Source organism: Erpetoichthys calabaricus, chromosome 1 (assembly GCF_900747795.2).
Source record: "Erpetoichthys calabaricus chromosome 1, fErpCal1.3, whole genome shotgun sequence".
Classification (NCBI taxonomy): Eukaryota; Metazoa; Chordata; class Cladistia; order Polypteriformes; family Polypteridae; genus Erpetoichthys; species Erpetoichthys calabaricus.
In genome coordinates, this window is record NC_041394.2 from 240,623,608 (window position 1) to 240,644,367 (window position 20,760).

General features: G+C 36.7%; 1 protein-coding gene across 1 annotated transcript in view; it reads left to right on the forward strand.

Moving 5' to 3' along the window:
* The window catches only part of tspan12 (tetraspanin 12), a 92,239-nt gene that overhangs the window by 7,010 nt on the left and 64,469 nt on the right, over window positions 1-20,760 (forward strand). Inside the window, exons 2-3 of the mRNA XM_028813146.2 lie at window positions 1,004-1,086; window positions 1,912-2,047. Coding sequence (XP_028668979.1) covers window positions 1,004-1,086; window positions 1,912-2,047 — 219 coding nt within the window. The remainder of the gene's footprint in view (window positions 1-1,003; window positions 1,087-1,911; window positions 2,048-20,760) is intronic.

Here is a 20,760-nt window from a genome sequence, read left to right on the forward strand (position 1 = left end):
TCAGCATTTTCTGGCAGAGACTGATCTTGAGCGTGATCTAATTTACTCTTGGCTGCCAGCCTTATCCACTGGGCACAGTCAGTCTGATCACTTTGTTCAAAGATTTATTGTACCACATCACACCTTTCAATAGACCAAACCAACTGGCTGCAGTCCAACTGTAATTGGAAACATTTTGGATTATTTCCCAGTTATAAGTTCCGTTAACCACAATTTAATCCTATTTTTGTGTCATTCAGTTCTGTACATTACAGGTAAGTGAATGAACTTTCATTTTGTCAACATGTCACAAAGAGTTTCAGGAGAGTGACATTAATATTTAAATATTGGAGCCCTTTTTACATGATGAATCTATAAATATGATCTCTGGTGAAGAATTAAAGTACAACCGAGAAGGTTAGTACAATGAGAAAACCTTTCTTAGAATGCATACTAATACAATATCAAAACATAAATTGACAAGCAGTTCAAAAGGAAGTATTGAGGTAAAATCAATTCACGTTATGTCAAAATATCTATTATCATGCCTGTTTTCCACCTCCATGGAATTATGGAGACAAGAGAAAGAAATTCAGATTTAACAAAGTAATACAGACCTTGTAGACAAATGCATTGTGGGAAATCTCTCCTTCACATTTAAACTTCATCCCAGATTGTAGCCCATTTACTGTTAAACCACATCCTAATCCTATCATTAATGTGGCAAGAAAACATTCTTAACAGGTTGGAAGAGGTCAGCTAAATTTATGATTGCTTCTTTACTAAAATGTAAAGGAAAGTTTAGTGAGCCGCTGTAATTATAATTTTGTTGCAGTGCTCTCCACACATTCTGCCTATGGCAAATTAACATCTTTGACAATTTCTGGGAATTAATAGGAGCCCTTTGTACATGTTGGTACAAAAAGTTGATAATGTTCATTTGGTATCTTACTTTTTCAATTGTTAGATTAAGAATATGCAGTAACATTTCCCTATAAATATAAATAATTAATTTGTCTTTCAGTTGATGTCAGTCTGCGTTTTGGGTGTTTCTGCTTGGATGAGGGATTACCTCAACAATGTCATCATTTTAACTGCTGACACCAGGTACACTATGCTTCCCTGCTTATTTGAATGTATGACAAATTGAAATAATGAAAAATTTGCATGTTTATAGTCAAATGCTCACTTTGTTTGGCAGCAGTGATATTGATCAGAACTTTAACTGGCAGGACAGGTACAATGAGTGAATGCATCAACAACAAAAAAAATGAAATGTGTTAAAATAGAAATTTAAAGGAGAACCTTAATTTTGTTGTTTGACTCTGCTGCCTTGCTCATGTCCAATACTATGCTTACACTCGCAGGACTGGATGCACAATTCATATTGTTCTGGTTAGATACAGGATAATATACAAATAAGTGTATATAATTATTACATTTAGGTGTACTGTTAAGTGCTGTGGCTTGCAGTATTTGCAGAATACAGAAGATTGCAAAATTCCTGTGCTGTAGTTAACTTAACTGTTTCATACTCTTATTTTCCAGATACTAAACACCTGTAATGTGCATTTAAAACATACTTTATTATAAGTGCTTCTCCAGATAATTAGAAAAATGATCCTTACATAAGCACAGCAAACAATGTCTTTACAAATGCATGTGTGACTAATTAAAATTATACACGTTATACATTTTTCTCACATCTTAATGTTTTCTTAAGTGGATGCTAAAATGGAAAATACAGCAAGTTTTTAGTATGCTAGACAGCAGAATAAACATAAAGAAGAACTATTAATAACAACTGCTGAGGGCAAGCAGGCCTCCCATGGGTAAACACAAAAGTAAAACCAACAACATCTTTTCTCCAAACTATGTTGCATAACTTGGTTTTTATTTATTTATTTATTTATGCTTTAATTTTATTTGCAGGCTGGAAGAAGCAGTTCTTCGGACATATTCCCCGGTGATTCATCCAGTGATGATTACTGTGTGCTGTTTTCTAATCATTGTGGGAATGCTTGGTTATTGTGGTACTGTGAAAGGAAATCCTCTGCTTCTGTCATGGGTAAGTGTACTGTTTGGTAAAACTGCTGCATCTGTGACCTTTGATTCAGAAAATGCATTATTTCCTGTTAGTTCAGCAAAATGCATTTTATTAATTGTAATGTTTTCAACATTCCTACTGTTAACATCTATATATGATTGTGACTTTTGGAGAAATAAATCTGTATTGAATTCTTGAAAAATGAAAACACTTGCAGTCACTGGCTTTAACTGTAATATGTTGCTATACAGTATGTATTGTTACAAACAATCATATTGATAATGTGAGGTCACTATCCAGATTAGACCTGACACAAAATTCAAATGCTCTCACAGACAGGGGATAGTAACAGAAGGAGAGACACAATAGAACAGGCAAAAAACAATAAAACAGCTGTCATTCCATGTTTAAGTCTCTTTTTTTACAGGTGCTGGCAGCTCTTTACACCATCTGCCATCCAATACTACACTTTTCATTGTCTGGCCAGCAGCTGACTGGCCTAATTCTCCAAACACAAAACTATCAGCCAGCTACAGAGATAAAACTTTTGTATCACTTAAGATTTACATGCTCATTCATACCTTTAGATGGATCTTCTGTGTGGCAGCCTCAGCCTACAATGCATCCCATAGCCTAGACTCTTTATAAAAAATTGGACACCCAGGAAATTCATAATGTATTTCTTGATCTTATCTGTCACCAACAAGTCTCATAGAGCTCCCTGAATTTTGTCTTTTAAGGCTAATGTGATATAATTGACCCAGAGAAAGATACTAATATTATAATAGCAGGATAACAATTTGGAATGGACAGTAATGTGGAATGGACAGTACTGGTCTTCTGGAATTATCTTTTCCCAAAGGGCAATGTAGGTCTTCAGGAATGATTAAATTAGATTAGATAAACTTTATTGATCCTATGAGGAAATTCAGAAGCATACAGTAGCAGAAATATAAAAAAATAAGCATACAGACTTGCAGGACAGACAATGCAGCCAATAAAATAATTGATAAGAAAATAAATCAAAATATGCTTAACGAATACATTGAATTGCCTGACAGCAGAGGGAAGAAAAGACATGCAGGGGTGTTTCTTAGTACACTAAGGTGGAATGAGTTTATGGCTAAAAATGTCCAAGAGAGCAACACCTGGAGGAGATGGATGGGATTTTTAATGATGGCATCCAATTTTGCCATCATCCTCTCTTCCACAACACCTCCCAGTGTGTCCAGGGTTCACCCTGTGATGGATCAGCCTTTCCTAATAAGTTTGTTCAGGCATTGTGCTTCTTTTGAGCTCAGTTTACTTCCACAGAAGACTGCAGCTTAGAACAACACACTGGCTACTATGGACTGATAGAACATTTCCGACACTTTCACGTGTCTAATCATAAATTAATTTAAAAAGAGGTGAATTTCTAGGTGAGTGGCTGTAGTACTAGGGTGTTGTGCCGTGTTAGCCATTATGAATGTAGTGAAAAGTCAAGCAAAATGACACCTTTTATTGGCTAACTAAAAAGATTACAATATGCAAGCTTTTGAGGCAACTCAGGCCCCTTCTTCAGGCAAGCCTCGAAAGCTTGCATATTGTAATCTTTTTAGTTAGCCAATAAAAGGTGTCATTTTGCTTGACTTTTCACTACAAGGAGAGTGGCCAAATTGAGATAGCCCATAGAGAGTGGTTAAAGAGTTAGCAATGCACTGGAAGAGAGAACATGAGAGGGAGCTACTATGATCACCACTCATGAATAGAGTGCAGTTAGTGAAGTAACCAGTAGTTTCAATTCAATTCATATTTTTTCCGTTAGAGGTGATAACTCCAAACCCCGTATCATGAACCTAACAGCAGGAAACTCTGCTTTGGAGAATGCAGATTGGGGAGCGATCAGATTTTCAGTAAGAAAAATGGGTTGAATTGACAATTCCAATGTTTTTTTTTCATCTTGGTGCTTGTTAAAATATTGCATAATACATCAGCTTAGTTTTCCATGCATGAAGGTTGCATTTCTTGCTCAAAATATGGTAATCTGCAAATATGTTTCCCTAAATGCTGACTTTACTACGTACTCCCTTCTCCTTTCCCCATAGAAGTCCCCTTTATCTTCCACTATTGGTGGTGTGATGGATTAGGCGGGTTTTCTAGGCATACATGCATTTCACTGTTTGCCTGATTACAACAATCAATTAGAACTTTGTTACTGTCTTGTCACATTCTTTCATGCCTATCCATTATCCATCTTTGTACTGTGTCGAAAAAAGGTGAGGGTTGTCTGGGAATGGTTATACAATTAAGATAAGCTTTAAGCTTTAAATCAAAAAATGATAAAGTAATGCATTAGAAGAAGTGTAGGAATCAATCTGGCTTGTTGGCCTGTTCATAATCAATGTATATATGTGTATATGAGTAGTATATATTACATGTTTTGTGTTTAGCGTTTAATTCTGCAATAGGTGTAAATCAGTGCTGGAAAACTCAAATCAGCCAAGTGTGGACCTTTTTAACTATTTCTACTTCAGATGAGTTACACTATTTCCCAGGCTATCTCAAACAACTGGTTGCCTGTCTGGTGCACTGATCATCAACTCCTGACCTATTGACAAACCATTTAATGGGATAAATACAAAAAAAGGGCAATACTAAGAATTCCAACTTTCCACCCCTAAGCCTTGTACTAGGTTAACTAACAGGCAGGTGCAGTCATCTCTGTAGCAGCTCACGTGTACACTCTCGACTCTTTTACACCAGATGGTATATGGATTAATTGCTTTGCTTTTAAAGTCTGTGCTGCATGTTTCTCATGGCTTCACATTGTATTTGCTCTATTGAGATCTGATTAAAAGCCCAATTGTTCTGGTTGCAAATCATGATTATATATTAGCCTGCAGAGAACAAAGTAATGTGAAATCCTATGCCAATCCGGATACAGAAAGCCGCAGTTAAGTTTTTCACAGAGCACTGCAAGGTGTACACCTGTGAAATAATATTTTACCTCATGGTGTAAAGCTATTACTGACACTTGTGATTTTCTTTTACTCATTTGAGCTTTCAGATTTATAAATATACTGATTTCAAAAAGATTCCAATATCAAAGTTTAAAAGAAATAATGGAAAAAATCATTTTAACCAATTTAGCATCAGAACACAAAACTACTATTGTGTTTATGATCTCCATGATCCTAAAACCCAATTGTTTTACAATTAGATATCAGCTTTTACTGATTGCATATTCAACTGATACATTTATTCAATTACAATTATATTTGCTGAGGGGCTATGGTTGGAGGACAAGCTGGCTAAATGATTAGCTCAAGGTCACACTGTGAGTCAAAGGCAGGACCTGAACCTGCATCTCTGAGGTTTAATATCCTTTGCATTGGCCACTAAACCATTGTGCTACTATAATTCTATGGTAGTAGGTCTCAAAATAAAGTCTACAACTTCCTCACAATGTAATTATTTTCTGCTGCAGCCTCCTAAAAGGAAATGTTGGGATTCTGTGACACTACAAATAAACCTTATTAATATACACAATAAGAAGCCTCACCTGCTCTTCCCTCAGATTAGAAAAATAGCTCTTTAACAATGAATTATTTTAAACACCACCACCAACACAGTATTTACAGCTTACAACAAAATGCTTAAATAAAAAAACTTTACAGAGTTCAAAGTACCTGTCTATGTTGAAAGCTGAATATTTGTACTAGTATAAAACAGATGGATAAAGCTGATAAACTGAAGTAAGTCGCATTGTATTATTTATTAAGTATAACTTCCTGACAGAAAGTGTGAATGAGACACTTAGAGGTTTACATCCCATAGCAGCTTCTGAAGAGGCTTGGTGCTTGATATTTTCAGCACACTCTGTCATTCCTTTTATCAACATTTTAATGTCACTTTAATGTTTTCATATTTTAAGATAATAAAACTTTTAAAAACAGACAGTTTACTGACCATAAGTCACATTCGTGCTCACAAATGCGCAGAATAGATTTCACCAAGTGCTGGTATTGACTCATTTTGTGATCTCACTTTCAGTATTTGTGGATACAACCACAAGTTTGAAAACTAATATTCTATGGTTTAGCTTCAATTATTATCCTTCAGGACAACCCCATCAAATTCATTTCACATTGACACGGCCTACTACTGGCCAAATTGAAAAAGCTATGTGCCTTTGCTAACGTAACATTATGAAGTACAATAAATTGTTAGCAATATATATTGTGTAATGAGGAGACAAAACAATGTCAAAGTGTTGGGGCACCACACTTGTAACCCCATATAATTACAAGATTTATAAGCACAAAATTCACAGAAAGAGTTGCGGATGCATCTTTTCAGAAGAGAACTCAACATAGAACTAATTCAAAATGTCCAAACTTCTGGTCATATGGGTTCCAGGCAGCAAGGGTTAGGTTCAGAAAACGGAAGTGATGTCAGTGGTGGAACAATTGAATGAGTGGAGGAACCATGGTTCAGTGGGTAATTGCCATCACCAAAGCCCTTAAGCTGTGTCTTATGTGCGCAAGCGTGTGAAAACAGTATATAAAAACACACACGTAAATGATCACTTCTTATATATCAGAGTTAATATTGCAGTGGCGGTAATTTTTCAATCCCACCAATTAGTTATTTCCTGCTGTTAATTGAACTTCTCATTGAATTATATGACTTGCCTCCGCTCTCGACTAAAGTGTGAAACAATGACTAACCCTGTGGATTAAGCATAATGTCAAGCAAGAATGATGTTTATTTCCACAGCATGTTACAAGATCAACACACCATACTCATTATTTGTTTCTGTTATCTGTCTTGATGGGTGTAAAGACTAGAGCTATTGTCACTCTTATTAGAGCTGTTCAAAAGTTCAATAATGCACACTAATATCATGCATAATAGGGGATATAACTACAATTTAAGTTCAGGTTATGTTTTAAGCTATTTTTGTATTAAGCAAAGAGAATATTTTTAAAATAGATAACCAGCTGCTGATTACACTTTTGATAAACTGCAGTGGAGCAACTCTGACTCAGCCTTCATCCGTTGGTTTCCGATGTAAATTTAGTATTAATACACTACACAAGCAATAAAAGAGCACTAAATCAGGGGGTTTTCTCTTTTGCTTGTTTAAGTTTTGCTGCCTAACACTGTGAAAAAGTCATCAAAAGCTGTACTGCTGTGAAAGAAATCATTTGAAGCCTGTCAAAATATTTGAATAATTTTGATATAAATGATTTATGGCTGTAGTATTATGTATTACAAACCAGAGTCAACACATTCATCAGTCTTACAAGCCTGACAGGACAAGTGAACAAACAAGACCTCCCAAGCATTAATCAGCATTTGGAGGTGTGGGATTAGCTTGTTCAATCACTGGCATTACCCATGTGGAAGATAAAATTGTTTTATGACTAGGGATCTGGCAGCATGTGGAGAATTAGCATGTTATACCTCTAGCATATTGTGAAAATGTTAAAAAGTAATAGTTTATCCAAAACCATTTTTATGTTAGGAATTTCCTCTTCTAAGGCTATATTTAAAATTGTCACACTAATGTACAGTATATACATTCGACAGTTTTATTCGTATTGAGTAAAATGTAAAGTTTGAGTATATATTATAGAATAATCCTGTGAGATATTTTTAAGTATATATACTTTAATCAAAAACAAGGGTCAGGTTGGCACAGTAGGTAGTGGTTAAAGGCCTCTTGTCCTAGACTTCAATCCCAGCTTAGGTGGTGTTTATGTACAGCTTTGTACAGTTTCTCTGTATGTTTTCACCAGAATCCATGGTCTTCTTCCCACACCTCAATGAAATGCAGATTACAGTATGTAGATTAGAAATTCCTAATTGGTCCTGTGTGGGTTAATATGTAATTCAGTTGACAAGGCTTTGCATCAAAGGATAGCCTATTCATTTTCTGAACATGCCAGAAAAGGCTTTGGCTTCTTGTTTCCCATGTTCCGAAAGTGAATGAATGAATGAATGAATGAATTTAGAAAAGGAGATGAGATGGTGAGGTTACTGGTGGACCTCAACGATCCTTTTCTGGTGTTATAGGCTCCTGATAGGTTTATCCTTGACAGACTGGCAGGAATGTACATCTTTGCTCTGGGAAGCACAGAGTGGCTGCAGGTTTTTTAGTCAACTGCTTGTTATAAAACCAATGTTTGCTGTTAACATAACCTGTCTGTTTTTTATGTTAGTGCTTTGATTCAGCCAGGACATTTTTATATTGTAGATTTTTCCAAAAATATCACCTAAATGATTGGTGGATTAGCGATAATATTTTTATTTCTAAGCAGGCCCTAGCATTTTTATTATATGTTTTGGTTGCAACTTTCTTCTGAATCTGAATTTCGTTTTTTGTTTTATTCTTCGATTCTTGTTCTTGTTTTAGCTTTGCCACAATTCTGACCCTTGCTTGTCTTTTTGATCATGATTTCATGTTTTTTACTGGCCGTTTTGTGCTAATAATCCTCGGTACTCTGTGTGTAACAGCCACATTCAATTAATGTGCTGCCTGACAGTGCCTGTATGAATGTTTCCAGTTATGGCAAGTTCAGCTGCAATCTTGGCCTTTTCATTTTCCTTACGCTTGTGGTATAACAAACATGAAATGTTGGATTGACAAGCCTCTCTTCTGTTTGCATTGTTCTAAACACCTGTTTTCTTTATTTCCTTGTGCTGGTATCACATGCATTGTATTTCCAGATGAGTACACATTGATTATCAGCTCTTGCACACAAACACACAAGCCTGATCCTATGGCTTAAGACAAAATAAAACCTGTTTGACTGATACCATCTCATGACTCTGTATCTCTACTGGAAAACTTCACAAGTATTTGTGGGGAATGATGTACATACCTTTTGGGGTGTAACTGGGAGGATTGTCTTTCCTGAATTGAATCAAAGCATCAAATTTTTATGGGTTTCTGTACTATCAACTAGGGTTGATCAAAAGTGTACCTGGGCCCAGAACACATTTGGACAAAGATCAATCATTGTCTTTGTAATTGTTTCAGTATAATGTTCTGAAAAGAAAGCTGCTGAGTCATTATCAGATCACTACTTGAAGTTAAGGCAGCTCACAATGATGTACCATAGCATCTGCTGGACAGATTTCAAAGACAAATATGAGTAGTGAGGGTATGCTGGGAAAAAATAGTGGATGCCTCTCTTCAGAAAGTGTTCAACCTTCCCTTTCTGAAGAACTTCTCCCACATCCTGGGAGAAGTCAATGATATAGGGTCTGAATGGACCCTGTTCAAGACCTCAGCCATGGGAGGCAGCTTAAAGGAGCTGTGGCCAGGAAAGTGTTGACACCTGTCATGTCAGCAATCCTGTAATCTGCTGGTATTCACCCATGTGAAGGAAAGCTGTAAGGTTGAAGAAAACTCCATTCTGTAAAGTGCTAGCAGGTCTTTAAGTGTAACTGAAAGATACTGGCAAAGCACAGGCCCAAATGTGGGTGGAGTTTGTTGAGGTCATATATAATTTCCTTTGGACAGCCATCAACAGGTTCTGGCAATTGAATCAATGATTCAATGATGCACAGATTCTTTACTACTTGAGAGGTGGATGAAAATTTTAGGAAACCCAGCAGATACACTCTCCTAGAAAGAATCAATGCTACAAACATCAGTTGGGGTTGTGTTTGTATCTGTAGTGGATATCTCTGTTTTACTTAAATAGCTCTGTAGTGACAAGGTTGCAGGGGGGGATGAAGTCTGAGTGAAAGTGATAAAAGTGATGAAAGCACTGGGTGTTGCGGAGATGTTTTGGTTAATACACCTCTTCAGTGTTTCGTAGAACCTTGGAACAGTACATTGACACTAACAGGTGTGAGTGTTAGTCTTCAGTTTTAAAAGAGGGACAAAATGTATGTTCCAATTACAGAGAAATTGCACACCTTAGTTCCCCTCAGAAGATCTTTTTTTACTAAGGCTACTTAAATGGTGGTTCTATGTGGTACATCTCAGATCTGTGAGAAGCAATGTACTGTATATTCAATTCTGGACATGTAACAATGGACCGACTCTTTTTTTTGCACAGATGTTTGAGGGAGTACAGGAGTTGCCAGTCCTGTGTATATGTGCTTTGTGTTCTTTGAAAAAGTAATGTTTGTGTGCCCTGTGCTATCCTATGGAGTATCACTGGTTGAAAGATCATTTCCTGGGTTTACCCAGGTAGGCTAGTTTACCCCTCAAATCTATCTCATCCATTTCCCATCGTGTGTGGCATTTTTTGGGGTGAGAATCACACTTTTCATACAATGTGCCACCACCTTTCATAACATTTTTAGCCGTTTTTGGGCTTCATCCCCTCCACTGCTATCTTGGTACATCTCCTCCTCTTCTTTTTTCTCCACATTCCCAAACTACCTTAGTTGCCAGGACAACATCTCTCACGTCCATGCCAAGTGTTTCTCTTAACTCAGTACTCATCTTTGTCTAATTCTTTAACACTCTACACATCTATTTTGTCACTCTCATTTATGTTCTTCCCAGCATTGCTTCAAGTTCCGCCTCCATTGGCCTTGTCTCACTCCCATAGACCATGCTATTTCTCACACAGCTTTAATATAGTTCTCCCTTAATTGCTTGGGAGAGACTCCTTTTAAAGAATTGTAGACAGCTCCCAGAATTTCTTTACATTCCTCTAACCCACGCTGTCACTGCTGTGGCTGCTCTTCAGTCTGAACTCAACATGTTTCATAAGTAAAAGAACTACCATAATTTAACCAAAACAACTCTTGCTTATGTCTAAGTTTATACTTGCTGCAGGATATCAGTATTTAGGACATCAGTATCTTCTCTTTTCGTTTCACTTTTTGCCATCAGTACAAGATCAGTATAATTTCTATGATATATAAAATTGCTAATAACCAATATTAAACCATTTTATTTTTTAGATTTATTGAAAACTGGTATACACAATATGATATGGTATTAATATTTGTGAGAAAAATAAGAAACACACTAGTCTTCAGCATATGATTTTTAAAAATTAATTCTTTACCGCTTGCCACAGGTTGTACCCTTAATTGTTTTGCTCTGAAAATGGGGTTTGTCAGACATACAGGATATAAAGACAGCACTACATGCCTATCTTTAGTTTGACATAGGCATCACTGGTTGATTTCACTGATTTGCTTAGTCAAGGAAAGGAGTCCGTAACAATTTCTTCACCAATTCTTGGACTCATCATGCATATCCTCAAAAGTCAATTAGATTTGACCTAATTCTTAATCAGGACTTGTAGTTTAATAGAAACATTAATCTTTTTAGTTGTAATACTTGCTCCTTAGATTTTGGCCTAGTCCAGAAAGAATCATTTGATTTTTAATGGATTCCTGCCTTACCTTTAGTTAGCACTTAGTCACCTTGGTGTTTTTTGTCATACACCTGTGATTTGTTTGACACTTTGAATAAAAAAATCTGATATAAAATAAAATAAAGGCAAATCAGTAACATAAAGTATATATATTTGACACTACCATCATAAGCAACAGAAAAATTGCTGACAACTTTTACACCATTTTGCAGAATTCCAACCAAAACCAAAGAAACAATGACTAAGAAACGCCCTAGATCTTAATCAGCATAGCTTTGTTCAGAAGAGTAATTTTCTCAAATACATTCATTCATCTGTGAGAGCAGTAAAGGCTCCATTTCATTTGAAATTGCTGTATGTTTGTAAGTACTTTTAAGGTTGGTCTGATTGCTGATACAGTGACATGGGATGCTCATTATCTAGAGAGTGTGCTTATGATCTCTGTCCAGAACTTTAGCAATGTTTTCCAAGGTATCAGTTCTCTCTCTCTACCAGGTATTGAATTCCATGATGCCCAGTCAGGAGTCAGAATTACAGAAATAGTGTTCTGCTATCCAAGAAATGCAAGACCATTTCTTGCTATATGCTGACTCAAATCAAGTCTCATCTTCTAAAATTAATTGACCCTAGCAAGTTCCTGCCATTTTTTTTCAGAAACATTCTTTTCTTTTTCTAGTTTGTGGCAAGTGATATGTTGCATTGCCTTGTTAATGCCTTCACCTCTGTGATTTTTGGGGCCTTGCATATAGTCAGGAATAGGCTGTGCTATCTTCAAAATAGTAACAAAAATGATTAATATGTAAGTGTTTGGGTCCTGTACTTTTTCAACAGTCACAATATGTTCTTTATAAGATTATCAATAAAATTTAAGGTTTAAAAAACACTTTACAGCTATAATTTCGGTGTAATATCTTGAAAAATGGATGCAGTTTCAATACAGCTTAATTGAAAATGGCAGTTTTCATCAATGGTCTGAAGTGTCAGGCTCATGCATGTTTGATACAACTTTAAATTTACTGTACCATAGTCATTCTTCTTCTTCTGTACTCAGCATTTCAGATAGATTAAATTCTCCATGAAGTAAATATATTACTTGGGCATAACAGTGGTTCAGTTATTTATTTATTTTTTCAGAAGATTTGACTCCCGTCATTGTAGTAGTCATTGCCTTGTTCGATTTGCTTGTCTGTAATTTTCTCAATGTACAATGAATGTTTGGATTTGGTGTCTGCATAAAACAAAAGCTATATTTAGAAATTATAAACTCTTTTATAATTCAAGCAAAAACATAATATTCTTGAATTTAACACAATTCACACATTTATGCAAATTGCTATATCAGTTTTTATCAAAATGAAAACATTGTGAATCACAGTAATTATAACTATAAAGCTTTAATGCAACAATAAACATATTTAAAGTGTAATCTATGACAAATGACATGAAAAAAGTACAAATAATAAATTAATTTATTAACAGTAGAGAAAAGCCAAGCAAAATGACACCTTTTATTGGCTAACTAAAAAGATTACAATATGCAAGCTTTCTAGGCAACTCAGGCTCCTTCTTCAGGCAAGATGTAATCACATCTATTTTATTTTATTAACAGTATCTATTTTATTAACAGTAAAAATAATAAAGTGCAGCTTTATTTATTTGTGTTTCCATAATCAATGATTTAAGGTTGACTACTTATCTCAGTCTCTGTCTCTAATCATTCTAAGTTTTTGTTCATCAAGACCTCATTTTTGTGTAGCTTTACTGTTTTGGGTGACTTTTTCCTGTTGTTAATATTTTTCTGCACCGTTCTGAATTTTTGTTTTATTGCAGTTGGTGCCATGTTGATGGCAGAAATTAAGCTCTGTCAACGCTCATGTACATGCCATTATAACACTTTTTCAAACGTTGTCTGCTTGTTTACCTGCAGTATTCATTCATGTATGTGATCCAACTATGAAATTAATACAAGAGGATCAGCAGACTGATACACTGTTTATTAGGCTAAAAAAATGTAAAACACATGTGGAGAGCACCAGAAGCCAATTTTGTACTCCAATGAAAACAGTTCTCACAAAATTTCAAATAATAGTAGCAAAGTATGTAAACAAGGGATATATAGACAAGAATATTGATATTGGTTCTATAGTTAAAATGGTCTTCAATTTTTGTCACTCATTTTATGTTTATCCTTTCATTTAAATTCATTTGTATTACATAAAAGCTCTCTTGTATACACTGTTTTAGAAGACTTGGTGTGAAGAAGTCTTTTCCAACCTTTAACACAAGTAAAAAACAGTCTGGTTAAAAAGTCTGGAAAACAAGCACAAACTGATCTTGCAGATGGACAGAAAATAGAAACTCTTTGGAATTTTAAAAGCAAAAATTACACCATAATGAAGTGATTTGAATGCTTCTTTTCTGACATTACTGTTAGACCTTTTAGTCAGTTTTACTTAAAAGCATATACTTCATAAGACATAAAATAATACCAAGAGACAACTGAACATTACTCCACAGTACCTTTCTGTGTTTCTCAATCTCCCTTTAATCTTTCGTTAATGTTAATGGAAGCTAAAGGATACCTCTGTGAAAACTTTAGTGTTAGGGCCTTTTGTTTTTTTTTTTTTCTTTATTTGCAGCAGTGTACCCTCCAGTGTGGTTACTCGTTAAGAGATACAGAAATTTCATAGTAGTGATGAGCTTAAGATTAGGTATCCACAAACAGTTAAATTGATTAATTGCTTTGCTCATCAGTTTGTTTTGTGCCCAAGCATGTTGTTCGCATGTAACCCCACAAAGTCTAGTTCATTTGACTAATGTGATCGCTCCATGCAGGGCCAACTATACCATGCCCTGGCCCACTTGGAAGAGGTGGGCCCAAGCACGGTTTAGTAGCATTTGGGAACAGTGCGATCACTAAACATGCCAGAGCACTGAAAACAGACATGACATCATCGATGCGACAAGTCAGATAGCGCAATTCTTATTTCATTCAATATCTTTTGAGTTAAAAACAGCTTTTTATTCTCCCTTTTCACATGAATGTGAATTGTAGTTTGCATGAAAAGCAGCAAATTCCCTTCCTTAGCATCAATTGTCTCAGTAAAAATCTTCTCTTACGTGCAACAAAAGCAAAACACTCAATACATATGTAAGAGGGTAGAGTGTTACCCTGCACTACATGACTCCAAAACAGCCACAAAATAAGTAAAATCATTTTGACATGAATCCTGTCACTCCGTTTTCAGATCTTGTTTGTGGCTTTACACAAAGTCGCACGGTCATGTCAAAAGGAAGCCCAGGTACAGTACGTTAAATGCAGTGTGAGTGCAGGCCAGTGGAGGAGTAGGGAAGGGGGCATGGTACAGAGCAAACGTGGCTAGTGTGACAACACCCTTATAAAATTTGTTTTTGGGGACTTCTGTCAAACTATTACAGTAAAAAGGAGTGTGATGAACAGTGAACACACTGACTGATACAGGAAGGCAAGACTTTTCAAAGGAGACAGTATTCTTTTTAGTATTTCAAGTTTGAATTAGGCTCCACTGATTAATGTGTTACTCATATTCTTGTTTGAACTATCACTATAGCTCATAGTTTTACAGGAATCCAGTTTTTCCTTGCCAAACAAGTTGGTCCCCCTTCTTTAATTTTTTTCTCTTAATAATAATTCCAGAAACATAAGAAGCACGTTTTAATCTTGTCTTATTTCCAACACTAAAAAAGTAAGCTTCTCTCAAATTCTGCATAGTTGCATATACATGACAAATGTTCTTATTGCATTGTGCAGCCAAGAAGAGAGATTTTTGAAGTAGCCCCCTTTCTTTTCTGATTCAGCAGAGTTAATGCAGGCTATCATGACACTTCATATAAAATATCTTGATTTGGTGAAGGCCAGGGAATTAAATCATTGTACCCAATCTTGTGAATTTTGTAGAGTGTGTCACAATGAGAAAAGCTTTTGTGCCTAATAGTTCCAGAAGGCTGGGCTCAGTTGCATTCTGGCTACTGTGTGGGGTCTGCACATTCTCACATGTCTTTGCTGTTTTCCTCTGGGTTCTCTGGATTTTTGCCACATGCCAAAGGTGTATGAGTTATTTTAAAGGGAAAGCTCTGTACTGGCCCAGTATGAGTACCTATAGGTGTGCCCAGTCGTGGACTGGCATTCTTCCAAAAGTTTATTCCTGGCTTGTGCCTGATCTCTTTGGAAAGTCTCCAGCTTCCTGTACTTCTCTAACCAGGCTTATGAATACTGTAGATGGTATTTCATGGAAGTCTGAAATAGTTCATAAAACGATCCATAATCAAAACTGTACAAATTAAATGTTCAGAAAACAAAAATGAAAAATAGTTGATAAAGTTTACATGCTCTTAATTACACTATTTATTGTTCAAAAGATTGGTGCATCTTCATTTGAATTAATTAAAAAAAACAGCTTATACTGTATAGCTGCAGGTGGAGATATGCAAGGTGAAAATGAACACATCCTCACTTACTGTACATACTGTATCTTTTAATACTGGAAATCTAAGAGTGGTGCTTACCCCCACTTACCCATTTATTCTTTTCACTATGGTGTTTAATGTATTTATATAACCATATACTGTAGATCCTGGGCAAGGATTAGTTAATATTTATATAGAGATGGCATGTTCCCCCACATTAGTTACCATCTTGGATAACTGATGGCTTAAATCTGTTCTAGTGGGAGAATCTACAGTGTTTTCCTTTTGTGTTACCATTTGTCCCTTGTTTCATCCCAAAGACTGTCTTTTAGAATAGTAAGAAACAAGAATAGAATGATAAGTCTAGCATAATAATTGATTGATCATCTTTTTTCTCATTGTATCTTCTGTGGGATATGGCTGGCCTGTCATCCCGGCCAACACCCCCAGGCCGTCAGATGGAGCTCTCCCTGCGGCATGGAAGTGCCCCGAATACAAGCAGGGAATCATGGACGATGGACAGCCCTGCTGGATACCACAGGGGCCAACAGATAACGTTGCAGGGAGGCCCAGAGAGTTGTTTGTGCCCTATAACCCGGAAGTACGTCGTAGGCAAGGCGACAAAGGAAATGACGTGCTTCCGGGATGAAGAAAAGGATTTTTTTATCTGACCCGGAAGTGATAAGGAATCACATGGACTGTAGGGTTGCAACCACTTCCGGGTCAGGGAATATAAAAGGACGATGGGAAATCCCAGACGCTGAGCTGAGCTGGGTGGAAGGGTGGCAACGCGTCTGGGAGTGAGGAGGATTATTGTTATTGATTAGTGATTGTTTATTGTGTATTTATTTGAATATTGTGGAGAAGAGAGTGCTTTGTGCACGTTTTGTCTAAATAAATATAATATTTGGACTTTTACCTGGTGTCTGACGTGTGGTCTGAGGGTTCAAGGGGTCACGGGGACCCTAAATCTGTCACACTTCTTTATTGTCTTGTCCCTGACTGATGTTCATTTTTTGGAGCAAATGATTAAAGGTGGAAGTTTTCTTTCACTAAGAAGACATTGGAATTCAGTATTTTTTATTTTTTTAATACATTTTACCATACAGATAATTGCTTGAAAAGAAACATATCAGCTAAATTTGTCCAATGAAAATATTTAGAATGTTTGGGCAAACATACCAAACTCTGGAATTTTAATGTAGTTAAGGGCTAACTTAATGGAAAGTAAACTAAACACTGGTCTTAGTAGTGGGGAATTTGTGAGCTCAGCATTAACATATTACTGTACATTAGCTAGAGTAGCAGTTTACATTATATTTTTGCAAAACAATTCTCTTTTCATCTTTTATACTCATAATCATATAGTCATTTTTCTTATTGTAATAACTAGAATGTCAGTCTCTCCTTTATTTCCATACAGAAATACTGGAGGTTCAACAGCCTGCTGTCCACTTCACCCCTGTCAACTTCAACTCTGTAGTGTCGCTCTAAAAGGAATGAGCAGTTGTGAAACAATTACAGTATATTAATACAGCTTCCCAATTTATAAATTAGTGCTGTCAGTGAGATGTATCTATACTAATAAAAGGCAAAGCCCTCACTGACTCACTGACTGACTGACTGACTGACTGACTGACTGACTGACTCACTCACTCACTCATCACTAATTCTCCAACTTCCCGTGTAGGTAGAAGTCTGAAATTTGGCAGGCTCATTCCTTACAGCTTACTTACAAAAGTTAGGCAGGTTTTATTTCGAAATTCTACGCGTAATGGTCATAACTGGAACCTGTTTGACTGACTCACTCATCACTAATTCTCCAACTTTCCATGTAGGTAGAAGGCTGAAATTTGGCAGGCTCATTCCTTACAGCTTACTTACAAAAGTTAGGCAAGTTTTATTTCGAAATTCTACGCGTAATGGTCATAACTGGAACTTGTTTGACTGACTCACTCTTCACTAATTCTCCAACTTCCCGTGTAGGTAGAAGGCTGAAATTTGGCAGGCTCATTCCCTACAGCTTACTTACAAAAGTTAGGCAGGTTTCATTTCAAAATTCTACGTGTAATGGTCATAACTGGAACCTGTTTTTTTGTCCATATACTCTAATGGAGGAGGCGGAGTCACGTATCGCGTCATCACGTATTACGCCTCCTACGTAATCACGTGAACTGAAAACGAGGAAGAGATTTACAGCACAAGTCAAACGCGGGAACGAAGGTAAATGACATTAATTGTTGACTGTCTTTTAATACTGTGTACTTGTTGAGTGTCTTTTAATACTGTGTAAGCATACATATTAACACATGTGCAATTAAACGTGTGCATTTACGGGGTGATTTCTCAGGCTTAAAAGCACGCCTTTTATTAAAAAGGTAAATGCAAACTCTTTTCATTCTGAAGGGCACAAACCATGTTAGATTTCAGCCGTTAAACGCGCAAAAATGTCAGTACACCAGATAAATAAGCGCAACATATTATCAGTTGTATTGTATGCTTACAATACATATAGAAATGTGTTAATCGTTAACTAATATTATGGGATGGTGTTTTTCGACTTGCACCTTGATTTAAATGATTGCATGTCTTGGTGGGTTTGCGTAGCTTATTGTCAATATCTTTACACCTCTTTTTAAGACTTAATTTAAAAAGGTTTTCTTTACTTCTTAAATAAAATTAAAAAGCAATACTTCACCGCTGCGAAGTCCCTCTAGCGCTGACGTCCGACGTTCGATTACCGTAAGCGAGTGTAGTGAGTGTGTACGCCTGATAAGCCAAGAATAAGGGGGAAACAAGTGTCGCGTACTCTTTGCATTATTTGACAGTAAACTATTTTCATCCATGCTATGATCTGCTTCTCACAACTGAAGGCACCGTGGCTGATGTTACCTGACTTGCTGGCCAACCATAAGTGTTACCTGGTAGGTAACCACCCACTCACTTCACTCCAATACGGGAATCGAACCTCGGACGTCAGCGCTAGAGGCGAAGCCCCTAAAATTGCGCCACGGCGTGTGGTTCGTTTATTTGACAGCATGTAGATCGGGGTAATTACATTCACGGCATTCGTAGTCTGATTCACAATCTGATTGTATGGGTGGTTACGTACCAGGTAACGCTTATGGTTAGCCAGCAAGTCAGCTCGAAGTGATCACTCGAGTGAACGCAGCTTCACAAAAAAACAGATCCTTAACAAACTGTTATTGGTATATTTTCCCTCAATTTTAAAAGGTTTTCTTTTCTTCTTAATAAAAATTTAAAAAGCAGTACTTCGCCGGTGCGAAGCGCAGGGATTTGAGCGACTGACGCATACAGACATATTCATGAGTGCAGGTACTTCGGAAAGAAAGCACCGTGTAAACCTAAACTTTAAATTAAGTTCATAGACCTACAAAAGGTTGCTATTGATTTGAGGCAAGATTGCTTTTCTCATGTACAAGTATACGTTGCATTCTTAACAGTAAGCTTGCACGGCTTGGTCATATTACAACCTGAGTGCTGAACTGACAACGTCGTATACAAACAGAACTATAACAATCGTAATAAATAAACAAAAAAAAAAGCGAAGAACCCTTGGATTTAATAAAAAGGATCTTTCCTTGGCAAAGCAAGGAAAAAGGAAGACCTTATATGGCGTTCGTTTATAAAATAGCGGAAAAGCTATGTTAAGGCTGCTTCATAAAAAAACAGATCCTTAACAAATTGCTATTGGGATATTTTCCCTCAATTTAAAAAGCTTTTCTTCTTCATAAAAATTTAAAAGCAGTACTTCGCGGGGATTTAGATATATATATATATATATATATATATATATATACAGTGGTGTGAAAAACTATTTGCCCCCTTCCTGATTTCTTATTCTTTTGCATGTTTGTCACACAAAATGTTTCTGATCATCAAACACATTTAACCATTAGTCAAATATAACACAAGTAAACACAAAATGCAGTTTTTAAATGATGGTTTTTATTATTTAGGGAGAAAAAAAATCCAAACCTACATGGCCCTGTGTGAAAAAGTAATTGCCCCCTTGTTAAAAAAATAACCTAACTGTGGTGTATCACACCTGAGTTCAATTTCCGTAGCCACCCCCAGGCCTGATTACTGCCACACCTGTTTCAATCAAGAAATCACTTAAATAGGAGCTGCCTGACACAGAGAAGTAGACCAAAAGCACCTCAAAAGCTAGACATCATGCCAAGATCCAAAGAAATTCAGGAACAAATGAGAACAGAAGTAATTGAGATCTATCAGTCTGGTAAAGGTTATAAAGCCATTTCTAAAGCTTTGGGACTCCAGCGAACTACAGTGAGAGCCATTATCCACAAATGGCAAAAACATGTAGCAGTGGTGAACCTTTCCAGGAGTGGCCGGCCGACCAAAATTACCCCAAGAGCGCAGAGACGACTCATCTGAGAGGTCACAAAAGACCCCAGGACAACGTCTAAAGAACTGCAGGCCTCACTTGCCTCAATTAAGGTCAGTGTTCACGACTCCACCATAAGAAAGAGACTGGGCAAAAACGGCCTGCATGGCAGATTTCCAAGACGCAAACCACTGTTAAGCAAAAAGAACATTAGGGCTCGTCTCAATTTTGCTAAGAAACATCTCAATGATTGCCAAGACTTTTGGGAAAATACCTTGTGGACTGATGAGTCAAAAGTTGAACTGTTTGGAAGGCAAATGTCCCGTTACATCTGGCGTAAAAGGAACACAGCATTTCAGAAAAAGAACATCATACCAACAGTAAAATATGGTGGTGGTAGTGTGATGGTCTGGGGTTGTTTTGCTGCTTCAGGACCTGGAAGGCTTGCTGTGATAGATGGAACCATGAATTCTACTGTCTACCAAAAAATCCTGAAGGAGAATGTCCGGCCATCTGTTCGTCAACTCAAGCTGAAGCGATCTTGGGTGCTGCAACAGGACAATGACCCAAAAACACAC